Genomic DNA, 24886 nt, shown 5'->3' on the forward strand with positions numbered 1-24886 from the left:
CAAAAATAGCTCCCATTGATTTACAGTACAAATGGACGAAGGAAACATCTCATTAAGATGGTTGGCCAGTTGTAGCAATACATTCGGATTGGCAGTTATGTCCTTAAAATGATTGAGAAGCACTTTTCACATTGCACATGTTTTTTTTTTTTCCAAACCCCCCTGATTTTAAATACTTGAGACACTGATAATATTCTCACTTATCTGTACTGTACAGACTGAACTTGAAACTGAAACCAGGCAAATGCAACAAAATGAAGACCATACAAATTGCATGTGGAGTACGAAAATTTGTACATGTTGGTAGGTGAAAATGAAACCCCCCCTGACATTTTATGTGGGTGAATATTTCCTTCATGGCGTATTTCCTCACAAACACAAACCCACCCCCTCCTTAAAGCCTTAAAGCATCCACCTGAAACGCCATCGCATGTTGTTATGAATTGCATCACCACTAAGTCTTTTTTAACCACAAGCATGGCCATTATAGTTTGTTGATGATTTTGTAGCAATATGAGCAGAGGCTGCTACACAAGCTAGCCAAGCGACATTTATTTATGTTTTTGTTTTTTTCTGCTTGCATGTTTGTTTACTCCTATCAGCCGCCATTTGGTTTGTTTATTTTGTTTTTCCTGATTACGGGGTCGCCACCATAGTATTGCATATCAATGTAAATCATAAAGTAATATTTTTCTATCATCAAACAAAAACACAAACATGGCCATTATAGTTTGTTGATGATTTTGTAGAAATATGAGCAGAGGCTGCTACATAAGCTAGCCAAGCAACATTCATTTCTATTTTTTTCTGCTTGCATGTTTGTTTACTCCTATCAGCCGCCATTTTGTTTGTTTCTTTCGGCTTTTTCCCTGATTACGGGGTCGCCACCATAGTTTTGCATATCAATGTAAATCATAAAATAATATTTTTCTATCATATAACAAAAACACAAACATGGCCATTATAGTTTGTTGATGATTTTGTAGCAATATGAGCAGAGGCTGCTACATAAGCTAGCCAAGCAACATTCATTTCTATTTTTTTCTGCTTGCATGTTGTTTACTCCGATCAGCCGCCATTTTGTTTCTTTCGGCTTTTTCCATAGTTTTGCATATCAATGTAAATCATAAAATAACAATATTCACTATCATCAAACAAAAACAATGTCAATTCCTGACATTCATCATACCTGCCCCGCCACGTGTTCAATAAATCACTTTTATGTCAAAGCATAATATGCTTTAAGTTAATTAATGCCTTTTTAAAATAATTTTCATTGATTTGAATAGAATACACGTATTTTGAAACACTGTATGAACATGCATAGCTATTCTGCAGGATAGACACCCCCTCGCCTCGCCAGGACACCCTCTTGGTACGGTCCACTCCACCCCCATCCTCCGTCTCACTGATGGTACCTTCTGTTGGGAGAAGGTCAAATGACTCCGCATGTCGTCCTGTGTGTGCAGAATTACATTCCCACTCCGGTGCACGGCTGGTGAATACTCACTTTCAACGTAAATGATGTTTCTTCTATCGAGGCTTGACGTCGTACTGAAAGTAAGTACAGATGTGCACCGGTTGTGTGTTGTTTTTCCACACACGTCCCGGGCTAAATGTTGTGATGAAGGGTTTCCTTGTAAACATTTCGTGTTTGTAAAGTCTTGTGTTGCGTTGCATAGAAGCCTGAATGGTTTGTAAATAGAAGGATGCTGATGCTGACGCTTCCGGGTGAAGTCTATTTATTGCTTTTCGCACGCATGAACTGGATTTAATGCAGTTTTAGATGGTTTACATTGACAGGGAAACTTTGTAATGTTATCTGCGGCATTAGTAGCCTGTGTTGTTATGGTGAACATGCCATGACAGGTTGAAGGTTTAAATATTATTTGCTTGTTAACCCCATAGCGATGTTATAGTGACATTTATTGACGGTTTCATACATTATATGAAAAAACTGAAAAACAAACAGTAAATATAACGTATTTTGTCATGGTCATGGTACTAATTATGCTTTAATCCTCTTTAATCTGGTACTTGTATTGGTTTTTTGTGGTCACATTAGTGGGATCTGGTACATTTGCTCGTTCACATTCACATTGGTGCTTGGATTCGGGTAAACCAGATTAGAGTATGGTTGGTTTGGTTAAGTGTAAACACAGCCCAGGACCAAAAGGTCCCACATATAGCGACAGAAATCCATCTCCGAGGCGGTCTCGGTACCCCTGCCAGTGGAATCTAGTCTTTCTCGTCCTCAGGGAGGCAAGTGTGAAGACAGACCACGTCAACAGACGAAAACACCGCATAGGATGTCACCAATGTGAGGGCGTAGCAACACCCATTAGACCTTAGCTGGTAAAAAGGTTTGTCAGAGAAAGGAACGTCCTGTGAGTGTATGCAGTGTTCATATACATCAACTTTATGCATATTCTTAACTGACACCGTTACTGAAATTTGGTGTCTTGGAAAGGGCAAAACTCACCACACCTATACGCCACATGGTTAGTGCGATGGAGCTCAGAAGCCGAACGTGAGGACGCTGGGAATGGATGTACGAGTGTGCTGGTTCATGTTCACAAAAAAACATGTGAAATGCTGTTGACAGATGAAAATATTTTTCTCTTGCTGGGAATCACCAAATACAATAACTTCTGCCTGAGCTTGTTCCATGAACATCTGGCTTACAGCCATGCCCATATAAGGAAGTCCAGTGGACTATAACGTCCTGTGTTATTTTTTTACAGATTTTGGAACTCAGTCCACACCGGATTATAAGGCCTCTCATCAATTTTGACAAAATTAAGTGCACTTTATAGTTAAATATAACTATATATAATTAAAATTTCCCCAGCATATGAGTAAAATTGGCCTAATCTATATATAGCAATCAGCATGTAAGGTCAGTGCTTATGTGGGAGTGTAGAAACTTCACTCCTCAGCAGCTGTAAAGCTCTGAGGAGGGGAGATTTAATGAACTGAGTCATCTGAGTCTCTCCCAAAAGTCCCTCCTGAGGAGTTGCATGATGCTAAGCCTATTATACCATTGCATAATGCAATAAGGTATAGGCCCATAAGGTGTACAATGAGTTGCCTCGCTGGGGATGATGAGGAAAGCCCCTATATTGTCTCCTTAATCTCTTATTGCACATCCTAATAAAACATAGAAGGGCCAGAGCTTGGTGCAGAATTGAGTTATTGCGTATTGACAGTTTGTGTGTGGTTCAGTCAATGTCAGAGTACAGCTTTAAGACACAATATGAGCGGTGCGAAATTATATAAATAGGAATAAATTGTGTATTTGTGGATTCATTATGCTCCTATGTATCATACTTTGAGGTATCGGAGTGAAAACATACTCAATTTCATTATGTTTTTAGGTGGTCTAAAACAAACGAATATAAAGGTAAAGCACTTCTGTTAGGAATACTTTTCACACACTCACACACACACACACACACACAGGCACATACATCTTGAATGATGACTTTCATGATCATATTATGCATGGTCCTGCTGGCTTTCATTAATCCCCCACCCTGTCATCATCAGTGGGTTCTTGCTGTTACCAATTGATTCCTGCTTTGAAATCTATGCAAATACAAGTCGTTCATTCACATAGAAGGACATTATTACATACAGTACATGATGTTTTCCAAAAGAGGAAAATTCAATTAGTTTTAAGTCTGATAAAGCAATTTCTTGTTGTGTGTGTGTGTATGTGTATATATATATATATATATATATATATATATTTAAATAGTTTTAAATCGCCTTTTGAACATGTACTGATTTATAGAACCTGAGACTAGTGGTTAATGGTTGTGTGAAGTCATTTATTATTATTTATCATCATACAACAATTGTGTTTGCTCTCCGAATGACCCAAATTTTATGTATCAAAGTTTACATACCCTACGATGTTAGTCTTAATACTGTGCGTCTGCTCGTTTTAGCATCAGTGAGTGTTTTGTCGTAGTGTTGGATGTTGAAGCTTCCGGTTCAAGACATGAATTTTGACTAAGTTCCCTGCACCTTTTGTGTCTTATAGTAGAAATTGTATACTTTTATCATCTTGCCTTAAAGACTCATCATTCCAAATAAACCTGCTCCAGAAGTTTCGAGGCTTGTTGCTGTGTTGTTTGGCTTATTGTAAGCGGCCTTGAACTCTCTTATTTATTTCATGCATACTCCATTCTCTATTGGGTATTCATCACTGGACTGACTGCCCTGTAATCGCATCCTTTGCAATTAGAAGATCATATTTTATCATATAGCAGTGTAAAGTCAAATACAATTAATCTTTAAACTCAAGTTTGTTGGGTTTTTGTTGTTGTTGTGCTTCCAGATTTGTGGGGAATCATAAATCATTGATGTTGAAATACACGGAGGGAGAGGAAGGGTCTTCAATCAACAGGATTGCAATAAGATAATAAAAAGGGCTACGATGCTGTGATTTATTGTAATGTGATTGCAGGAACTCCGTAGTAAATAAATGTTACAACTTCCAAGAAAGACATTCTTTCCCAATGGGTTCGTGGGACATTGTTGAAAATACAGCAGAACTTCAAGAAAAGCATTCAAAGTGGCTGTCATTGTGCAGTCAGCCTGTGAAGCGATTCCCTCAGCCCCGCTTGTTCCAGTATGGATAAATACCCTGTGGAATAATTGGTTTTCATTCCGTTTGTCCGACTCCGTCACGGTTATCCTGTTGTCTAATGATGGTAATCTCAAAAGAGACTTAAAGAGGATAAACATTCCCAGCTGACCTTTTTAAATGAAGTACAGGTGAACTATAAGGGATCGAAAAAGTGGTAGTCGGGACTTACAGTGTTGTGAAGCATGCTTGATGTGTAAACGTAGCCATGGAACTAGTCGGAGGATTATTGAGGATTTGCCACGCTAAGCCCCAGGAACCCAGTCCAGTGACCCCCTTCATGTCTCCACCCCCTCCCTTGTGTGGAACAACAAGCCACCCTCCAATCCTAACCTCCTATTTAGCTCATGATGCATTAGAGGGCCAACAATGTGATCCTGACTGTATTGACGAGACCAAAGATGGCCTCGTTGACATTGGTGTTTCTAAACATTTTTGGGGGTCTCCTGGGAGAGCCTGGTACACAAATGAAGATTTATTTAAATCTGATATTTCCTCAAATGTACTTGTTCATGTTCAATTCCTGTGGGGTTGTGGGCAACCACTGTGTATTGTCCAGGGCCATAGCCAGCTCTTAATTATAGATCAGCACCTTGGTCAGTGACACTCAGCATTTAGCATTTGTTTTTTGAGGGTGAATTTTTCTGTTGAATTCCACAAACAGGGACCGCTTTGTTTACATCAAGCTATAATCTTCTCGATCATTTGGGAGCCTTGTGGCAGCTGGTGCTTGGTTATTGTCGGACTTTTTGTTAAGTACTGTAAATGGCCAAAACCCGGTGTATGTCAGTTTGGGTAACCTCTGTGCCTTAAGTAGATATTCGGGGGTAGGGTTGGCCGATATTGACCTTAACATATATCATGATATTTTTGGGATGTAGCATGATTTTATTTTTGATGAAATTGGCCGATACTATCAATATCAGCTCGGGACACACCTCGTACTGTAGATATTTTCAAATATGCTGTACGCTATATTGGGCTAGATAATATTTAAGTAGTTTTATTATTTTTTTTCTGTTTAAATTATCTTTTATTTTTACCTTTTAGTGTATATTTTACCATTTTTAAGCATATTTAATATTTTTGTTAAAGCAAAAAATGCCTCAGGTGACCTCTTTGACATGTTTATTTTGGAAGAGGTCGTGTTAGTGTTTGTAAACCAGATGTTTGTGAATCAGTTTTCAATGTGATTCCGCCTTTTAACAGTAAACTCCATATTTGGTAAATGGTCTTTCATGTGTATAGTTGCTTTACCACCTCCAAGGCGCTCAAAGCGCTTTGACACTTTTAGCACATTTACTTACTGATGACTCGGGCGTACAGAGGATCGAACCCGCATCCTTCAGGTTGGGAGACGACCACTTCTGAAATTCTTCAATCCCTTTTAAAGTGGAAATCATAGGGCCCCGGTATAAGGTGGAAAACGTTGTGTAATAATGTTTCCTCAGCAGGAAAGTGAAGCTATTGGCCCACTGTTGGTTAAGCCCATTTTGTGTCCTCAAGTAGCCTCATCATTAGAGTGTTTTGTTTAATTTCACCAATCACTCTTCGGTGAGTGGGAATTCATTGCCATTGGTAAATATGTTAAGATAATTATCATCCACACCTAAGATTGTAATGTCTCCTGCTTGTGACCAATTCCCCTGATGTGCTAATATAGTGACAGAATTGCGGCTCAGCTTCTGTGAGTTTATGAATTTGTCACTGTTAGTGATAGACTGCTACACCTGAGTCATTGAGAGGAAATACGTTTTGTCATAGCTTCTACTGCTATCAGCAAGAAGATTTGAGAGCTGTTACAGCCTCCCTGCACGCCCTGTTTACACTGCCAACTGTGTATCAGTCATAGGATGCTTGCTGGAGAACTTTAACTTTACCTGCACTTATCTGGACACTAGTGAGAATGCACCACTTGCATTTTGACGAAGAGGTGAATGAGGTGAAGATGGAAGTGAAAACATTGGCACCGCAGATATGTTGAATTAGGGTGTTGTGGTTGTTGGCAGAGCCAGAATGGAGATGTGCAATCAAGGTCGTGGTCCACTCTGAGACACTCAAGGCACTGTAGCAAACGGAAAAGAAGCCTAGCTGTCTGTTATGTTCGGTGTATTGCAGATCTTAAGTGTGGAACCTTTTCTGTGGTTCTCGTCGCAAGCAGTGATTTCAAGGTTTTGATTTCAAGACTATTACCATGCCAAAAAATGACTCTGCAGCGTAAAATCTCCTGTCCAGTTGCGTATGTGTATGTGTCTTTTAAGTTAATGTGACAGCGTTCCAGTTCTCCCGCATACCTTGCCATGAGCTACTCTGCTGGACACTGTGGGCTCGCTCACCCCAACCCCCAACCACCTCCAACAACCATCATTATGTGCAGAATTTGTGCACAAGGAAATGTTCTAGAGGAAATGGAAACAAATCAGGCAAGCAGTGGAGAATCGTTCTATTGCAATAAGTTATTGTGGTTTGGCTGTATTTATTCTATTTATTGACTGAATTGATGTTGTATTGTACACACAAGCACAATACATCCCGCAGGTGTGAGGAAGAATTATGTTCCTGCTAGAGGCTATTGTGCTAAAGGGCCATTTTTTTCCAGTTCTGCCTGTGCTGTTTGAATAATGTATAGTTTTATCCGTTTTAGTTTCATGTGTAGGAGATCACACTGCAATGGAAGCATTCAACACTTGAAAAATGGGTTTGACAAGCATTCATCTGAAGATTTTATGTCATGTTTTGGTCTTTAGAACCAACAGTTTAGACATGTATTCATCTTGAATCAACGTGGGGAAGTGGCGGGTGGTCGTTAGAGGCAGTGAGTACTTTTATTATTAGTACAGTGCTGCCAATATGTATGGATTTATTGTACTTGGAGTGCAATTTGACTCTTGTATTTTGCTGGTTTCAGTTTTGAGTTCAGTCTGTACAGTACAGATAAATAAACCGTTATCGGTTTCTCAATAGTAGAGTGGGGAACGGGGACATGACAGAAAATAATTGAGAACCACTGAATAAATGGTAGCGTGTGTTAAGGCATCGAAGGAAACCCTGAGTAGGTTTCCAGATGAGACAACGGTGAGAATTCTACAGTAGATTAGAAAACTCTCAATTTGCGAAACATTCTTAGTTTCTTTTTAAAAGCAGTGGCATTAAGTTGAAGAAGAACAGAATTTCTCTCTCTTATCTGAAAGAGTATTAAGTGTTACTGGCCACAAGGATAAATTTTCACATTTTGTCAGTTATTGGCATTGCTTTTTAATAAGGTAAGTAATTTCAATGCAACAAAAATGGTGCCAAAACAGTCCAAGACATACGTATGGGATAAGAGTGTTATTGTGTTTGCTACTCTTTTATTCTTTCGGGAAACTTAACACACCAGTACCCCTCAAACCTGCTAAAGTTGGTACAACCCAAAGACAGAACAATCCGCTGTATGCTGTCCAATGCACAGATTTTTACATCCGGGGGGTAAACCAGGCATCCACTGAGCAGGCGCGTAGCACAACTGAGACGGGCTAATTATTCAGGTCAAGACTCTGCGGTCTACCTGCATCTCAAAGAGAAAGAGAACTCTGTTGTACACGGAGAACAACAGACAGAGAAGGATGGTTTGAAAGAGGAGTGAGGGAAGCCATCTCTCCCACATACAATGCTGTCCTTTCATCCCTTCCTAAAAGACTCGGTCATTTAGCCATGATCCATGATCATCATTACATCTGAACGGAATGCGAACGAAGGTGATAGCACCCAAACGACCCCAACGATTGTCATTTGACCCCACTAAAGAGCCAACCATTACTGTCTGGACCCGCCTCTTCCGTTTTTCGATAATAAATATTGGATTTTGCACCAGAGTTGTCCTATCTAGTTTGACTGGTGTGTGTCCCACTAAGTCTTTAAGCATAAAGCGATGAAGGCTACTCGAATGAAAAGTGAAACGTCTTCTAAGACAACCTGAACAGTCTACTTGCGATCGATCGAATGCCCTGAGAATACAATGACCTGGATGAATGAGAATACACTGGCATACTTCATCCATCAAAACTACCGAACCTCATGGATATCTCCATTCATCCACAGGAGATGCCTCTGAAAACATGATCATTTGTCATACTTAAACACGGCAGAAGGTGTCTATTGTATTGCGTTTTGTTGTGGAAAAAATTTCTATCATCCTAAGTAGGATAGAGAATGCCTGAAATAAATACATAGCTCTGGCAGTTTTTATTATTTTTGCAAAACAAAGGGGTCAGACAACACACAGTATGCATGGCGGTCTGTAGGTGTCTGGCCAAGAGTGGTCTCTTGGCGGGAACTTTTATACTCCATAGCATGCAAATGAATTACATTACAAGAGAAAAGAGACTTTCTTGTCACTCCCCCGATGCCACCCTCATGTATGGGGGTTAGCCTTCACACCCATTCTTCTGGCACGGTTTGTCACACCCATGCGAGACAACCTCCTAGGGTCAGCCATTTGGTGGGACATCCTGATGTCCCCTTATCCCATGAAGGTAAAGCTTTGATCAAAGAATGACCTCCTCCGACACTGCCCCTAACCCCAGGTTACAGATAGCCTCCTGCTGTGCCACCATCTTTGAAGGGACAGCAGGATGTGCTCGGATGCAAATGTTGAAGCTCCACAAAAGGCCTTAAAGTAATTCAAACAATGTGTAACCTATGTTATACCTGTGAAATATAAAATTTTCCATCACACTCCTCCCTTTTGATTATTAATTAATCACCAATTACAGTAGATAAACAAACATCAGACCGGGGTTGTCAGTAAATTAATTATGAAAATTAGGATTGTGGAAAACCGTGTTATAATGTGTTCAATTGTTGTGATAGATGGTGCAGGTGTTGATCGACAGTCAGTTCAATTTGATATTTGGTGTCTGCCATGTGATTGGTTGGCAGACCGTGCATCCTCTTGCCCAAAGTCAACCGGGATAGGCTCCAGCCTACCCGCGATCCCAATGAGAATCCAAATTATGTCGAAGTCCTTGTGCCTCTGTTGATGGCTTGCTGTTGTTCTATTGTGTTGTATTCAATCAGTCAGTCAGTCAGCCAATCCTCTTGATTGAAGCCCTTGTTCTTCGGTTGCCGGAGCTTGCGGTGCAAACTCGTGAACTCCATCCAAACACGCAGTTGAGACGGTTGAGTGCGTCATGGACATTTCTTTTGTTCTGGTTGTCGTTGTAGTTGTAGTCCTCTAGTGTTCAGGTAGTGTCTTTCTGCCTTGACCGATCTGTGTGCAGGTCTCTCATATGACCACGCTGACAGTGGAGTCTTCCCTCTGCTGGAACTCCAACACGTCCTCTCTATGGCCCCCAGGGCCAACAGATGTCAGGTCACTCGACACCCACCAAGAACATAGAAAGAAATGAATGAGCAACACAACATTTTACATCTACGTGATACATGTCAGATGTGTTCTCTACACATGACTAATCTCGCTAATCTCGAGAGCAGTAGGCAACCATCATGTAGTGTCTGACTGAATACGACACTTTGTTCATATTTTGGCCATTGACGTCGATTGTAAATGAGCCTTAAAATTTTCAAATTGTCAGGAGAAAGCCAGCGTAAGCATGAGGAGAACGTGAAACTCCACACAGAAAGGTTCTCAAACCTTCTTGCTGTGAGACGGCAGTGCTAATCACTCTGCCATCATGCCACCAATATCTATTTTAACTTTAATTTTAACATCCAGCTCTGCATTTAAGTTTTTGCCAAACAACACAAGGTTTCACTGAATTTAAACCAACACACCATCTGGTCTGAATTTGCATTAAGATGGACATTGTCACACTGTAGTAGTGTTCCTTGCTCACAGCTGGAAATTTGGGTTTCAATGAACCATTTGCTCTCATTAGCATGACCATTGGCACTATGGAAGGCAAAGTACCAAATACTATAATATAGTCAAGAAAAAACAAGATACAGTAACTTACCAAAATCTTCAGCATGTTGTACAATCCATGGAGTGTCAATACTACTGCTGATCACTGATCATTATCAACCTCTAATGTTAGAACTCATACCTACCTTTGTTTCACTCACTTTGGTTTTGGAGAAACCAATTCTAGCAAAAAAAATATATCATGTCCAATTGTTAACAATGATTATTCAACAAAATGACAATCTCCCCCCTTTTGACACATGTACTTCCCATGTGTCAACTTCCAAAAGCATTGGCAGTTCCCTGTAAAATCAAATGATGGTTATCTTTTTTATACATCTGCAAACAGTAATCTGTGAAGCTGGACAACATCAAACAAAGTTCGACAATTCAAACTCTGGATCCTGAAGAAGTGTCCTGTTGAACAAACTGAAGTTAATGATGACACACCCTTCCAGGTGTGTGAATGACTTCAAGTGTTACAGTGTTAATGTTAGTACATGTTAGTACTGTTAAACAGTTTTAAACAAAAAAGATGTCATGTTTCGGCCACATATGACATTTGTCTTCTCCTCCTCCAGGAGAATGTGCTTTCCTAATGTGGAACAATGAAGGTTAGGCTGAAATAGTTCATAGTAGTTTATGTCTTTCCACAACACAAGAACAACCCTGAAAGAACAATTAACACATTTAAATTTCAGTCAATTTAAATTTTAGTCACAGTCCACTGTCCCCCATGAAGAACCCTGCTGTCGGTGTGTCGCACTCATAGTCGTCATGTCAGGATGTCATTTGCAACATTTAAAAGGTCCAAGTTCCTTTGAAAGTCGGATTGTCCTAATTTACAAGGCCTTTTTCATAATAGCTAATTTTTAGATGGTTCTGCATACCCTAAATGAACTATCTACATTTTAGCAGATTTAATTTATGCCTATTGATGCTAAAAGAGCAGAACAGCCTAATATGTTCTTTGCAAGTGTCTATTAGTAAACTAATCATTGGGTTTGTTCTGTATTGCAATACATTTGTTTCCCTTTCCCAAAGTGATGGTCAGAGATGGCTTCAGCCTCACACTCACACAGACAAACAAGACAACACAACAATGAAAAACCAGCTGGACAGTCCTTTCTGAGTGTATTTTTGCCGAAAACACTTTTCAAAAAATCCAATTGCGGACTGTAATAAATTAACAAATTGTTTTTGCATTCCCAATCGAATGTAAAATAGCATGCTTGTACAAAAAAGGCCCACATTATTCCATTTGTCACTGTGTCTCTTTTAGATAGAGACCCATGAGGAATGGAATCATGACGTCAAAAAAAATAGTACCTGAGTAACCCAAATGTGCATCAAGGCAGCACTTATGCCCAGAACAAAATATTTGTGAGATAAACATTCCCCTAACAGCTATCCCTATGTCAATATCTTTTATCAAATTTCTCATCACCATAGAAAAGTACGATGTGCATTGAAGACCTTGAAGAGCATCAATTTGCATTAATTGTGTGTGTGTGTGTGTGTGTGTGTGCGTGTGAGAAAGTACATTCTTAACCTCCTCCACCAGTTGAGCACTCATGTCACCAGTTTGCATGTTCCTTTGATATGCATACAGCTGATTGGCCTCTTGCTTCACCAAAGTGTGAACATCAGGGTCAGTTTTTACACCTTCACCTCCATCTGAATTAGAAACTAGGCCATTTGGTCCTTTGCACCATATGCCAACAAACTTAATTTTTGAAGTTGAATTTTCTCTTAAACAGAAAATCCAATGGTGACTTGTCTTTGGTCCACTTCACCTGATTGGCCAACAAAGTTAACATAATTGCCATTCAACTTTGGAGAGGTTAGGAATTTGTCACTCTTAGTGAGTGTATTTCATCAGAGTCGAAAGGAAAAGAAATGACCTTACTAAGTCGTCTTATAGCATATTCTAAAAGAGAGAAGTAGATCATATCCTACATAGTTATCAGCAAGAGGGGCTGATTTAAGCCAAGACTCTAAACAAAAGGAAGAAAAGGACAGAGCATATAGATGTGTATGTGTGTGTGTGTTACTGTCAACTTCAGTATCATCCTTGGCATCAGATGAGTCAGAGTAGCCATGATCCCATCACGCCCCACCTCCTTGCCTCCTTCCACCATGCTTGTTGAGAAAGTTCTCCATCAAGTCTTTGGTCCAAAGTCTCCTTTGCTGCACATGCCAGGGTCATATTGCTGTCCCAGTCTCTTCTCTGGGTGTCCTCCTTGCAGGTGGCCATTTGTTGCCACCCATGGATTCTGGTGCATGGCTTGTCCTTGCATCAAAGGTGTGATCCATCCGGTCAAAAGTGTGATCCATCCAGTTCTAAGTCAGCCACATTCCGCTTTAGTGGCTGGTGATGTGATTGTCACCACCGTGAACACCATGTCAGCAAACGTCTTCAGAACTCCTCAGTCGTCAAGGAAAGTGGGACAACTTCACTAAACACAAGCAGGGCTGTTATGGCCTCCCCACACGCCTTCCTTACACCACTCATGGTCTCCACCGTCAGTTACAGGATACTTGCTAAGCATCCGTTTGGATACGAGCGACAATGCATGTCTGGAAGGGATCGTTTGCAGTTAGAACACAGGTCATGTGTTGGATCTTCTTCAGGTCTTGGTGAAGATGAAACTGGACATAATGGCATGGCTGATGATATTGGACTCATCATGCATGTTGTTGTATCAGGATGTTGTTGTCAGGTTGTTGGCAGAGCAAGGGTGGAGGTGTGCGATCAAGATCATGGTCCACTCTGAGACACTGAGGCACTGTAGGAGAAAGAGAAGGAAGACCTATTCTGAGAAGTCTTGTCTGTTCTTTTCATGTCAGTGTGTGTTGCAGATCTTCATCATCTATGTAACGATCATCATTACAAGTCTTAGTTGCAAGCCGTGCTCTCTGCCCTCAATGGTTTTTAGCCTTTTTCATTTTTTTTTTTTCCCAACGAGTCCATGCCCTAAACACAATTCTTGAATGCTCTTTGATTTTCTCTCAAATAATATTTTTTTCTTTTAAACAATGCAATGTGATGTTTTCCCTTATCACCATTTTTCCCAACAAAAATCTCACTTATCTATTTTGTTTAACTCACTTTCTCTTGTTCTCAAAAGTTCCCCATATTAGTGTTTTTTTTTTTTATGCATGCTTTCCTCATTTTTTTTTCTTTACCTATAGTTGCTTGTTTACCAGATTTCCCATATTTACAGATGTCACTCGGTTGTGCACAATTCCCTTAAGACAAGGTCGTCACCCCGAATCCGTGTTGTTCCTTCGGCACAATCCACGACAAAGCCGAGCTGTATCCAATGAATAATGCGTAAACCACTCTTTATCACTTCAAGATTTTGTTCGCATTAATGTATATCCAATATACAATTGTGCATGATTCACTCCTATTGTCTAATCTATTACTATCTATTAATCTATTACTGAGGTCTCATTAGCACAAAACAGCTACAAGCGCAACTCACTCTTTGTTGTTACAGAGGTCTTGTTCGCCCAATGGTGCGCGACTCACTCACAATTTTTTTGGTTTATTTTTTATATTATTGAGGTCTTGTCCGCCCATACCATGCGTAACTCACTCAATGTTGTTACTGAGCTCTTATTAGCATGAAAGTATACCCAGTATACTCTGATACGCGATTCACTCATGTTACAGAGATCTTATCCGTACCGACAAGTGACCAAATGTGCATATGGGAAACACTACAACACTTACATATAAACATGCAACTAATGCTCAAATATAGTAATTATTTCAGGATTCTCACCATCAAAAAAACGTAGTTCCACTCTTGATAAGAGATTCCAGTGGTGATGGTCTGGAGTCCTGGACGGTCAGCCCTGAAAATCTCTGAATGTCAATGACAGAGAGGCTGGAGGAAAAAATTAATTCCAGGATGATCAGTCGCTGTCCGCCACAGGTCCAGATCCAATCAGCCAAGGAATCCCACTTCTGACACCAAATTGTTGTGGAAAAAATTTCTATCATCCTAAGTAGGATAGAGAATGCCTGAAATAAATACATAGCTCTGGCAGTTTTTATTATTTTTGCAAAACAAAGGGGTCAGACAACACACAGTATGCATGGCGGTCTGTAGGTGTCTGGCCAAGAGTGGTCTCTTGGCGGGAACTTTTATACTCCATAGCATGCAAATGAATTACATTACAAGAGAAAAGAGACTTTCTTGTCACTCCCCCGATGCCACCCTCATGTATGGGGGTTAGCCTTCACACCCATTCTTCTGGCACGGTTTGTCACACCCATGCGAGACAACCTCCTAGGGTCAGCCATTTGGTGGGACATCCTGATGTCCCCTTATCCCATGAAGGTAAAGCTTTGATCAAAGAATGACCTCCTCCGACACTGCCCCTAACCCCAGGTTACAGATAGCCTCCTGCTGTGCCACCATCTTTGAAGGGACAGCAGGATGTGCTCGGATGCAAATGTTGAAGCTCCACAAAAGGCCTTAAAGTAATTCAAACAATGTGTAACCTATGTTATACCTGTGAAATATAAAATTTTCCATCACAGTTTCCTTCTCGGCTAATATGACCCCTATTACTGCAGGAACGGTACTGCAATCAGGCTGTGTGTTTTCCAGCAGACACGGCCAAGGAAATGAATAGTGGAGAAAGAGGAGATGAGCGACTGAAGACAGATGTAAACAATGGGTAGGTGCTGACAAAGGAGCAACCATGGGACACTAGTAGAGAGCAGATGAGTCATATTACTGCAGCACAGCACCGGGCCCTGATTGAAATGCCACTGCGGTTGTTGGATGTGCACATCATTTTTGGGGCGAGATAAAAAATGCCTCATTTAAAAGCAGTACGTGCCAAATTATTAAACATTTATGTAGATATTTGAGACGCATTTGTATTCAACAAGCTTTTTGCGTTCACGCTTTTTAATGCAATTTAACAAATTATGCATCTGGGAACCACAAATGAGTGTGAGCTGAAAGTAGAACTTTATTTGTTGCCATTTATTTTTGCATAAACAAATATAAATGGATGTAAACAAAAAGGAAATGGGGGCCTCCAGTCTGTATTTACTGTTAATGCTTATTTATTGTTTTTGGTAATGGTAATGGTTTTATTTCATTTGAACATGCATCAGATTACAATTGAGTGCATCCCATAATCAGTTCACAGTTCCACATGTCCAAAAAGAGTAGGAAGAAGCAAAGCTTATTAAATCCTACCCCTCCATCTGGTACTTTTACAATCAGTAACTGTTACATTTGTTCACTTCCTGCTTTCCTAATATACTTGAAGATTTTTATTTTTATTTTTATTTTTATTTTTATTTTTGTCACGTACCGAAGTACAAGGTGATATCATGACTGGTTCAAGACCCTTAATCCTTGTATTTAGCAAACATCAACTGCTTGTATTGTTTCTTGAATTCACTCATCGTTGTGCATTGTTTGAGGGTCTTACTCAATCCATCCCATAGTTTGATTCCACATACTGAAATGCTATGGCTTTTTAACGTAGTCCTAGCATATAAGTGTTTCAAATGTAGTTCTTCCCTGAGATCATATTTTTCCTCTCTTGTAGAGAAGTATTGGATGACATTTTTAGGCTTGTTATTTTTAGCCTTATGCATTATTTTAGCTGTTTGAAGATGAACAATATCAGTAAGTTTAAGTATTTGTGATTTTAGAAATAAGGAGTTAGTGCGTTCTCTTGTGTTTTTAAAAAGTTCCCTCATTATATCATAGATATAAACAATACCTATACTATGCTCTGCTGTGTTATTTCGTTTCCTTTCCTCCATGTTTTGCTGCTTCATGGCTGTGTACCGATTTTAGACCAGCTGATCCGGCCTCTGATCAATACCCCACTTCTACAGCTCAGCGTTTGGATTTCTTCCAGCAAACAGCTCCACTGATATCTCTGTTTACCTTCTCTTGTTTGTCATTCACAAACTCTGTGGCAGGGAACAAAATAAACAAATATCAGAAACATTGCTGCAGTGGAAACAGTGGGCTGTTTCTGCAGCCAAAGCGCGGTGTGCCTGTTTGCACTCGGTCATATTAATAGTACCTGGGAAAACATGCTTGGCTCACCGTAGTTTGATGTAAAATCACTTGGTCAGCCTTCATCTTAAATCTGCTTTGTGTTCGGCCTGAACACATCACCTATGTGTCATTGATGTTTTATAGTTGTCAGCCTCCAGCAGAAGCTACCTGCTGTCCCTCTAGCTGTCGGAAGGATTTGCCTCAATTCATTACATGCTTGGATGCTGATGGGGTCTGTCAGAATGTGCTGCACGCCCAGAGACAATTAAGCTGAAATAAAAGGCTGGCCTGATGAAGCTCGTCAGGAAACACATCCTCAAACAAGCTTGTTTTTGCCATAGAGATAGAAGTTGACAAGGTCCGGTCTAATCGTGTCAGGAGGAACCATATGGCGCCACTGAGTATATTGTTTTGACTTTGGGTTATGCAGCGATAATAATGCATAAAAACTATGCTGAATTTACCACAAATTTAAACCAGTGTATAGTGTTAATACAGGAAATATGCATTCAATCATGTTTGCTATGTAAATCAAATTATCATTGTTACTTTTGTGTGTAGATTTTGGAACAATGTAGATTACTTATTAGTTATATAGTTATAGTTATATGCATGATCTTCAATTTGAGGTACATACAATAGAATAGAATGACTTAATGCCACTATACACGTGAAATGTGATTTAAAGGTGCTTTTTCCACTTTTCTGACCTATAAATGTTATTAGAATGTTGTATTCTCGTGTTAAACAAAGCCGAAGTGAGCATTGAAAGACTTTTAAAATGGCTCTCAGTTTCAGAGAGGTTTTTTTCTAACACTGGCTCGCTGTGATGTCACAAGAAGCCGGGCTTCCTTATTAAGGCATGCGCTGTTTGACTGCCTTGCCCACAGTGCTGCTGCGCCTTGTTTACAGTTGTTAGCTATGGCTCCCAGGAAGTCTTTCGACAAGGCAAGCTCAGGCAGTAGTGGTTGGAATTGGTGATTCCCAGAAAGACAAAAATATTCCGCTAATATTCAACAGCATTTGAAATTAGACTGTTTTTGTGAACTTGAATGTGAAATATCCGCCTGTTGCCTGTTCTATCTCATTAATAAGACCGCTGCTAATCATGGGCCGGTTACCATCATGCCATACTACGTTATGAGGAAAAAAGTGGAGGTCCTGCACGGACACTAAGTAAAGAAAATAATCCATTTTAGACATAAATAAGACTCTTTTGTGTTTTTCTATGAATGTCTGAATGTCTTCCGGACGTGTGGACAGGCAGCGACATTGAATGTGTCCGCGTACATGCCTGAAAGCTTTATCTCTTCCACTGGCCAGGCTTAGTTTTGTAAAGCACTCTGCGTCATCATTTTAGAGCCCTGTAACAAATGGGAGGATGAGTCACTTTTTTTAAAAGCAATGGAATTGGAAATGATGTATCTCTTTTTTTTTTATAAAACCCTCTCCATATACTGTGCTTGGGGACCTTAAAGGAAAACTACACTTTTTTTTGGAATTTTCCCCGTCATCCAAAATTTATATGCAAGACATGAACACATGTCTTTCTCTTTTCTGGACATTTTAAAGATATAAAAACGGATAAAAAAAAACTCATTACTGCACATAATGGGACCAACCTATGCTGCAACATTGGTTCCTTTTTATGTGGTTGTTTATTTGCCTTCAGAATCCTTAATCCTTTTTATTGCATTGTGAATTATACACCATGGCATGGAGTAACATTGTGTCACAACAATTATTTAATACATTCCTGTTTACGGGTACAACCGGCCTGTGTTTTTATCCACTGAATTACCTTAGAAGCAACATTGAAGCTGCTGCCTTTGGTATACTTTGAGAATTAAGTGCGTATTCAATTTCCATGTCACCCGAGTGAAGTATTAGTTGTTTCCTGTGTCATGCTACTTTGTTAACCTTTTCGCCTTCATTCAGCTGGCTTCTTGCTCCCACCCTGTGTGTGTCTGTGTGCGTGGGAATAGACAACACTCTGAAGGAGTTGTAAATGAGATTGTGTGTATGCACGTGCAGGCTTGTCCGTCCAACTCGTGTGTGTGTGTGTGTGTGGAGATGAAGTTAGATGGGGCAGAGCCAGGCACTTTAATCACTCAATTCTCCTTTCCTTCCCCCGGGCCTCCTCTCATCTCATTACAGACAGGCGAAGGTGAGAAGTGAGTCCTGCATAGACCTTCGTATTAATTATTGAATCCTGTCTTCTTTTACTGCAGCTCCTCATCTCCAGTCTCTGATAACCTTTACATAAAAGACCAGAGGCTAACTCACACCCATTATGGAAGGTATAGCATAGGAGGGCTCTGTTTGGCAGACTGTACCACCTAGTAGTATGCAGGGGTACTGACTAAAATAGGGTTGAATTTCTTGTCTTAGCCAATTGATCCATTCATGTTTATAATAGTCGCTGCTGTGATAATGTGCTAAAAAAAAAAAAAGAATTGCTGTATTGGTTTCTACTGTATTGTTGTGCTTGCAGTGTTCTGCCGTGCTCAGTGCCTCCTGCTAAGGCCAGTCAATTTGAATAGCTCAGTTGGAGGCCTGCTAATGGAGGTTGCTGAGGTCAGCATGACTGAGTAATGCAGAAAACCTCAGGGCAAAATGACTGTGATGCTGAGAATCTCACCCATATCTTTCTCTTTCTTCTTTGTTTGTTTGTGTGTTTGCTCGTCTGCAGGTTTGAGAAGTAAACATCAAGTGGAGATCAACTTAACAGCTCTGAGAAGGAGAAGGAAGACGCCGCTAACATGTTTAGCACCAAAAGGTCAGCATAATGTTAATTTTTTTCTATGTAAGCATAGTAGATCACTTGGTGTCCTCATCCACAGCACGTACATAAGCTATACATGTATAATGCTGTTTATTTATAGCTGCTACAGCTGCTAATCCCTCAATCGTGTGTACAGTACTTTATTCAGACATTATGTGATGTTTCATAAGCCCAGGTTAGTCTTCTGTGTCCTCATGTGTACATTTTCTATTTTTAATGCGGCTTTGTGTGTTTGCATACATCATTTATGTCTTTGGCGTTTCTGGATGTCGCCTGTGAGCTAGAAACCGCTTATGCAGCATGTGTGAAGTGGACTATATGTTGTTGTTGTTGTTACCTCTACCAGGAGAGTTTGGGTTGATGTTTTTATGTTGTCCTGTTTGTGCACCTCCGATGTATCATCCAGCAGATAAATTGTGGTGGACAATAGGGGGCATATCACTCGGGTTGGGGGCATGGTTTGGTTACAAGGTTTTCAGCGTGCAAGTGTTGGAATCAAAAAAGAGGAGTTCCTGCTTTTGATATTTATTCTGTTGTGAGCTGGTGAAGAAATGAAGACCTTCTTGGGAGCTTGGTGACCTCGACGTGATCCAATGTGGCAGTTAACACAAAATGAATAAAAACAACCTTACCGACGGCTGCACAGCGAGTGGTTAGCGCGCAGGCCTCACAGCGAGGAGACCTGAATTCGATTCCACCCTCGGCCATCTTTATGCATGTTCTCCCTGTGCATGCGTGGGTTTTCTCCAGTTTCTTCCCACATTCCAAAAACATGCTAGGTTAATTAGCGACTCCAAATTGTCCATAGGTATGAATGTGAGTGTGAATGGTTGTTTGTCTATATGTGCCCTGTGATTGGCTGGCGACCAGTCCAGGGTGTACCCCGCCTCTCGCCCAAAGACGGCTGGGATAGGCTCCAGCACCTAATTACCTTACCGACTTTACCTCCTCCAACTAATTTGTAATTGTTTTACGTTGGGATGCACAATACTGTTATACACACTTTCATATCTATTATTTTTTTAAATTTAGATTGAATTGTAGTTTGTGGGAGAAGAATGAAAAACACAAACTTGCTTTTCACAAACTCTCTTCAAATATGCCAAATTTCATGTACAAAAGTGCTTTCTCCGGTGATTGGGCCCTTGGTCTTTTTTTGCATCTGGCTTTAGGACAGCTTCTTCGTGGGCTTTCAGGGTGTCATTTTGTTCCTTATTATTATGAAAATGAGAACTGGACTGTAAAATGTGGAGCCGCAACATCTGTGCTAGTGTGTATCATCGCTCACGTTTAAATCCCATTCAACTTTCCGGCATCTTTGTTTACATATTTTGCTTGGTTCTCACTGCCTCTATGTAGGAAGCCTTTTTTGTCCAACTGGAGCGCTACAAGTAGTTATCCTATTCATAGGGTACATGCTAATATAATACATCTAGCTTGTCTTCAAAACACTAGTCATGTATCTAAGTTGTTCAAAATAAACACGTATAATGTCCAGCTTTGAGATAGTGACGCTTTCATAAAATTGCAGATGCAGCAGCGGTACAACACAGTGGTGGCAGTGTGCCCTCCCATGCAGCCCACCACCACAGCTTCAAAATATCCTAAGGGATACCCTTTTTTCCTGACCATTAATGGCGAAATACAGCCACCGGGGGGGGGAACACTGTAGTTCCAGTTTGTCTCAAAAAAAAAACAAAAAAAGGAATATGTTCCATGATGATGATGATAATAATAATAATAATAATAATGACTGAATGCCTTCATGATGCTGCATCCAACATCCACCTGTCTCCTCACAGAGTGTGTGATCATCACACTGTGTGTGAGAAGATGATTAAAACAAGGCAGCACTTTGTCTTCTGGGAGCTGTCTCAGCACAGCAGATGACACCGATACGGTCAAAATGACTGTAATAGGTTGCTATCTGGAAATTCAAAGCCTCCGAATCGCATTCACGTTTTTTTTGCTGAATACGAAACAATTCATTTTTCTCCTTCTAAACTGCTGAATGAACCATAAAGTGTGGGAGGGAATCTGTGTCGCTGTCAGAGATTGCCTTTTGCTGGTGTGGCTTTATTTGTGAATTCCCAGTATTGGTTTTCCTCATGGATTCCCTCTGGCAATATCAAACATTTGTGTACAAAGCAGGAGTGTAATTAAACGTTCCGTTAATATTTGAAACTTAACAAAGCAAATTATGTTTTATACTGTATATAGTACAAAGATATAGACAATACATCCAAAGCGTAAGTTCGCTGTGCTTGTCATGGGGGATTAAACCGTCTAATGAAATCTGTTTCACTCAAATTATTAAAATGGCGAGTGCAGCATTTCTGCAGCTTGTTTTTGCCAACATGTGCTCATTAAAATGTAACTGGATTACCGTTGAACAGAGTGACACCGCCGTTATTTGTGATTTTGTTTATTCATCTAAAGTTTCCCTTGTAATGACTGCTCTTGCATGGTGCATTCATAAATCTGCCTCATTATAAAATAAGACGTATATCCAATAGAATGCTGCACTTATATAAGGCTGCTAGCCCACAAGTTGGTACAGGTGCTTTATTTTCTGGTAGGTTTGGTCCACAATATACAAGAAATTCACTGTTTTCTTAAAGGGATAATTCAGATTTTTTGATATGAAGTTGTATGAAACCCCCATTAGCAGTGAAGTCCGTCAACAGCGACTCACTCCCCACTTCCTGTCTGTCGGATTTTGGTGCTGAGGAAAGTAGTTCCAGCTAGTTGCTGGGTACAGTAAATATAGTAAAGTAAAGATCTCAAAAGCTTAATACACTTTCATCACAAAAATCAGTGTTGTATCACTTCGTGAATCCGCCTGTCTATAGTGGTTTAAACTATGGGAACCATAGTGACTAGGGAGCAGCTTCGGGTATGAAGTGGACACTTTTGCGTGGGGGATTAGGTTCCTACACGCCCAGGACTTACTGGATATACTGTACGTGTTTTGAAGAGTTCTGCTGTTCCACTACCACAGGTAAGAACTAGCTCATTTGTGCCGCTAATTTGTTGTCACTGCACAAGCACTGAAGTGCGGCATTCGTGTATTCCGGTTCATAAATATCCCTTTGGCTTCGTGCCAAAGGAATGTCGTCATCACTTGTTTCGTAGTCAGACATGTAACTTTCACTATCCCAGCAGTAAACACTGTGAAACCAGTGAAGCAAATGTGCCTAACAATGGACAGGTGGGAGCACGTTGTGATGCAACGGCAGAGAAAATAACGCCAAGCGATTTGTGAGGTCTGATTTTTTTTCGTGTAGGCATTGTTTTGAGAAGGGCTGAATGGTGAACGAGTGGTTAGCGTGCTAGGAGCTAGGAGACCCGAGTTCAATTCCACCCTCGGCCATCTCTGTGTGGAGTTTGCATGTTCTCCCCGTGCATGCGTGGGTCTTCTCCGGGTACTCCGGTTTCCTCCCACATTCCAAAAACATGCTAGGTTAATTGGCGACTTCAAATTGTCCATAGGTATGAATGTGAGTGTGAATGGTTGTTTGTCTATATGTGTCCTGTGATTGGCTGGCCACCAGTCCAGGGTGTACCCCGCCTCTTGCCTGAAGACAGCTGGGGTAGGCTCCAGCACCCCCGCGATCCTCATGACGATAAGCGGTAGAAAATGAATGAATGGCGGATGAGCGGTTAGCGCGCAGGCCTTACAGCTAGGAGACCCGAGTTCAATTCCACCCTCGGCCATCTCTGTGTGGAGTTTGCATGTTCTCCCCGTGCATAAGTGGGTTTTCTGTGGGTACTCCGGTTTCCTCCCACATTCCAAAAACATGCTAGGTTAATTAGCAACTCCAAATTAAATTGTCCATAGGTATGAATGTGAGTGTGAATGGTTGTTTGTACCCCGCTTCTCGCCCGAAGACAGCTGGGATAGGTTCCTGCACCCCCACGATCCTCATGACGATAAGCGGTAGAAAATGAATGAATATTTTGAGAAGCCAAACTCTTTACTTAACTGTCCCCTGGAACTACACATCATATTTGAGAGGCTATACTCGAGATATCGCAGTATTGACATTACAGTATTGCAGTGAAAAGATGTCTTCTTTATTGGATGACTCATTCACACATTAACAAAAATAAATGTCTGTGATGTCCTTGGCTTACTCTTGTAAAGGCATGACACAACGGTAACTCCTCATCAGCCCCACATGCATACTGTGATCAATGTCATATCCTCATCATTGTAATTAAGCTCATGATGACGCGTTCGTCATTACAGCCTTAACAAAATATCAGCTCTGACATTGACGCCCCGCTACTCTTGACTTTCATACGAAGTAATTGGATATCTAACTGTCTTTACCCCTGAGCTGTTGATCGACATTAAGGTGCTTTGGACTTGATGATTTATGTATGCAGAGGGAAGCAAATGCTGTCTGGGGACCACGGTGCTCGCTGGGAAGTGTTAACCCCCTGCAAAGGCCTGCTGATCCAATCATTATTAACAAGCTGTCACCCCAACACTCCTTGGGCTGACCTTCGGGGTTTTGTCTCGATCCATCTTGCAATTGTAAACTTTGTAATACAGGGTTTTAATTTTAATATATGTATAAATCTAGCTTTATTTGTGAAACACCTTAAAATAACAAGTGCTGTCCCATTTGCGTATTTAGAAGCAAAATATGTGTCTGGTATTGAGTTGATAAGGGTTGCACTGTCTTGTATTACCGTGAGAATCCAAAGCAGTTTGTAAAATGTCAATGTTGTCAATGTTATCAATGAATAACAGGACGCTTTATATGAAACGTTATGGGTAAACCTGTCCCCAGCCCCTTTCTTTCGCTCTCACCAAATGAGAGCACACAATGGCAGAATTAACTGTTAATTCCTGGTGGTGTTTTGCTGTGTGCTTTGTAGCAGAGGGCGTGGGTCGATTCCCCCCACCAGGGTTGCGTCAAGAAGGGCATCCGGTGTAAACATTAAGCTAAATAAAGCATCATGGGATTTTCTTTCTGTGATGACGCCTATTGGGAAAAGTTGAAAGACCCATATTTTACTCTGTTATTTTTTTTATTTTGCGGTGTAGCAATTCATCGAACAGTTGAGATTTTTTTCTGATTGCCTAACACGCTTTCTGTCAGTTCGGTGTCCCATAGTTGGCATCTCGAATCTGAAAGCAAGTGATCAAGTGACCCAGGAATGCTCTACATAAACAGTATTGCAGTTACAGTATTCCAGTTGCATAGATTATTGTTTCAGTGCATCAGGGTTTTATGCTTGCTAGTGCCGTCTAAAATATAAAAACTTAATTTACCAACTGCCCTGATCTTCCTGTCAAGTGCCAGCATGCAGAACTGCTGCGATCAGCTAAATTTTGATGAGCTAGTTAAACAAAACAGGAAGTGACAGCATCAGCCCGAGGACCTAAAACTCTGCAGTCAAGCAGGGACTCAAAATGTGTTGTGCTGACAAAGGGCATGCTAATGTCAATGCTCATACATGTTCCTAAGACTGAA

The 24886-nt window shown here is 40.6% G+C and overlaps 1 protein-coding gene across 1 annotated transcript in view; it reads left to right on the forward strand.

Annotated features, from left to right (window-relative positions):
* The first annotated feature begins 1428 nt into the window (after nt 1-1428).
* The window catches only part of oxr1a (oxidation resistance 1a), a 114256-nt gene continuing 90798 nt past the window's right edge, over nt 1429-24886 (forward strand). The window contains exons 1-2 of the mRNA XM_058053867.1: nt 1429-1560; nt 19305-19391. Of these exons, the coding sequence (XP_057909850.1) occupies nt 19375-19391 (17 nt within the window). The 5' untranslated portion in view covers nt 1429-1560; nt 19305-19374. The remainder of the gene's footprint in view (nt 1561-19304; nt 19392-24886) is intronic.

This window comes from Doryrhamphus excisus, chromosome 17, assembly GCF_030265055.1.
Source record: "Doryrhamphus excisus isolate RoL2022-K1 chromosome 17, RoL_Dexc_1.0, whole genome shotgun sequence".
Classification (NCBI taxonomy): domain Eukaryota; kingdom Metazoa; phylum Chordata; class Actinopteri; order Syngnathiformes; family Syngnathidae; genus Doryrhamphus; species Doryrhamphus excisus.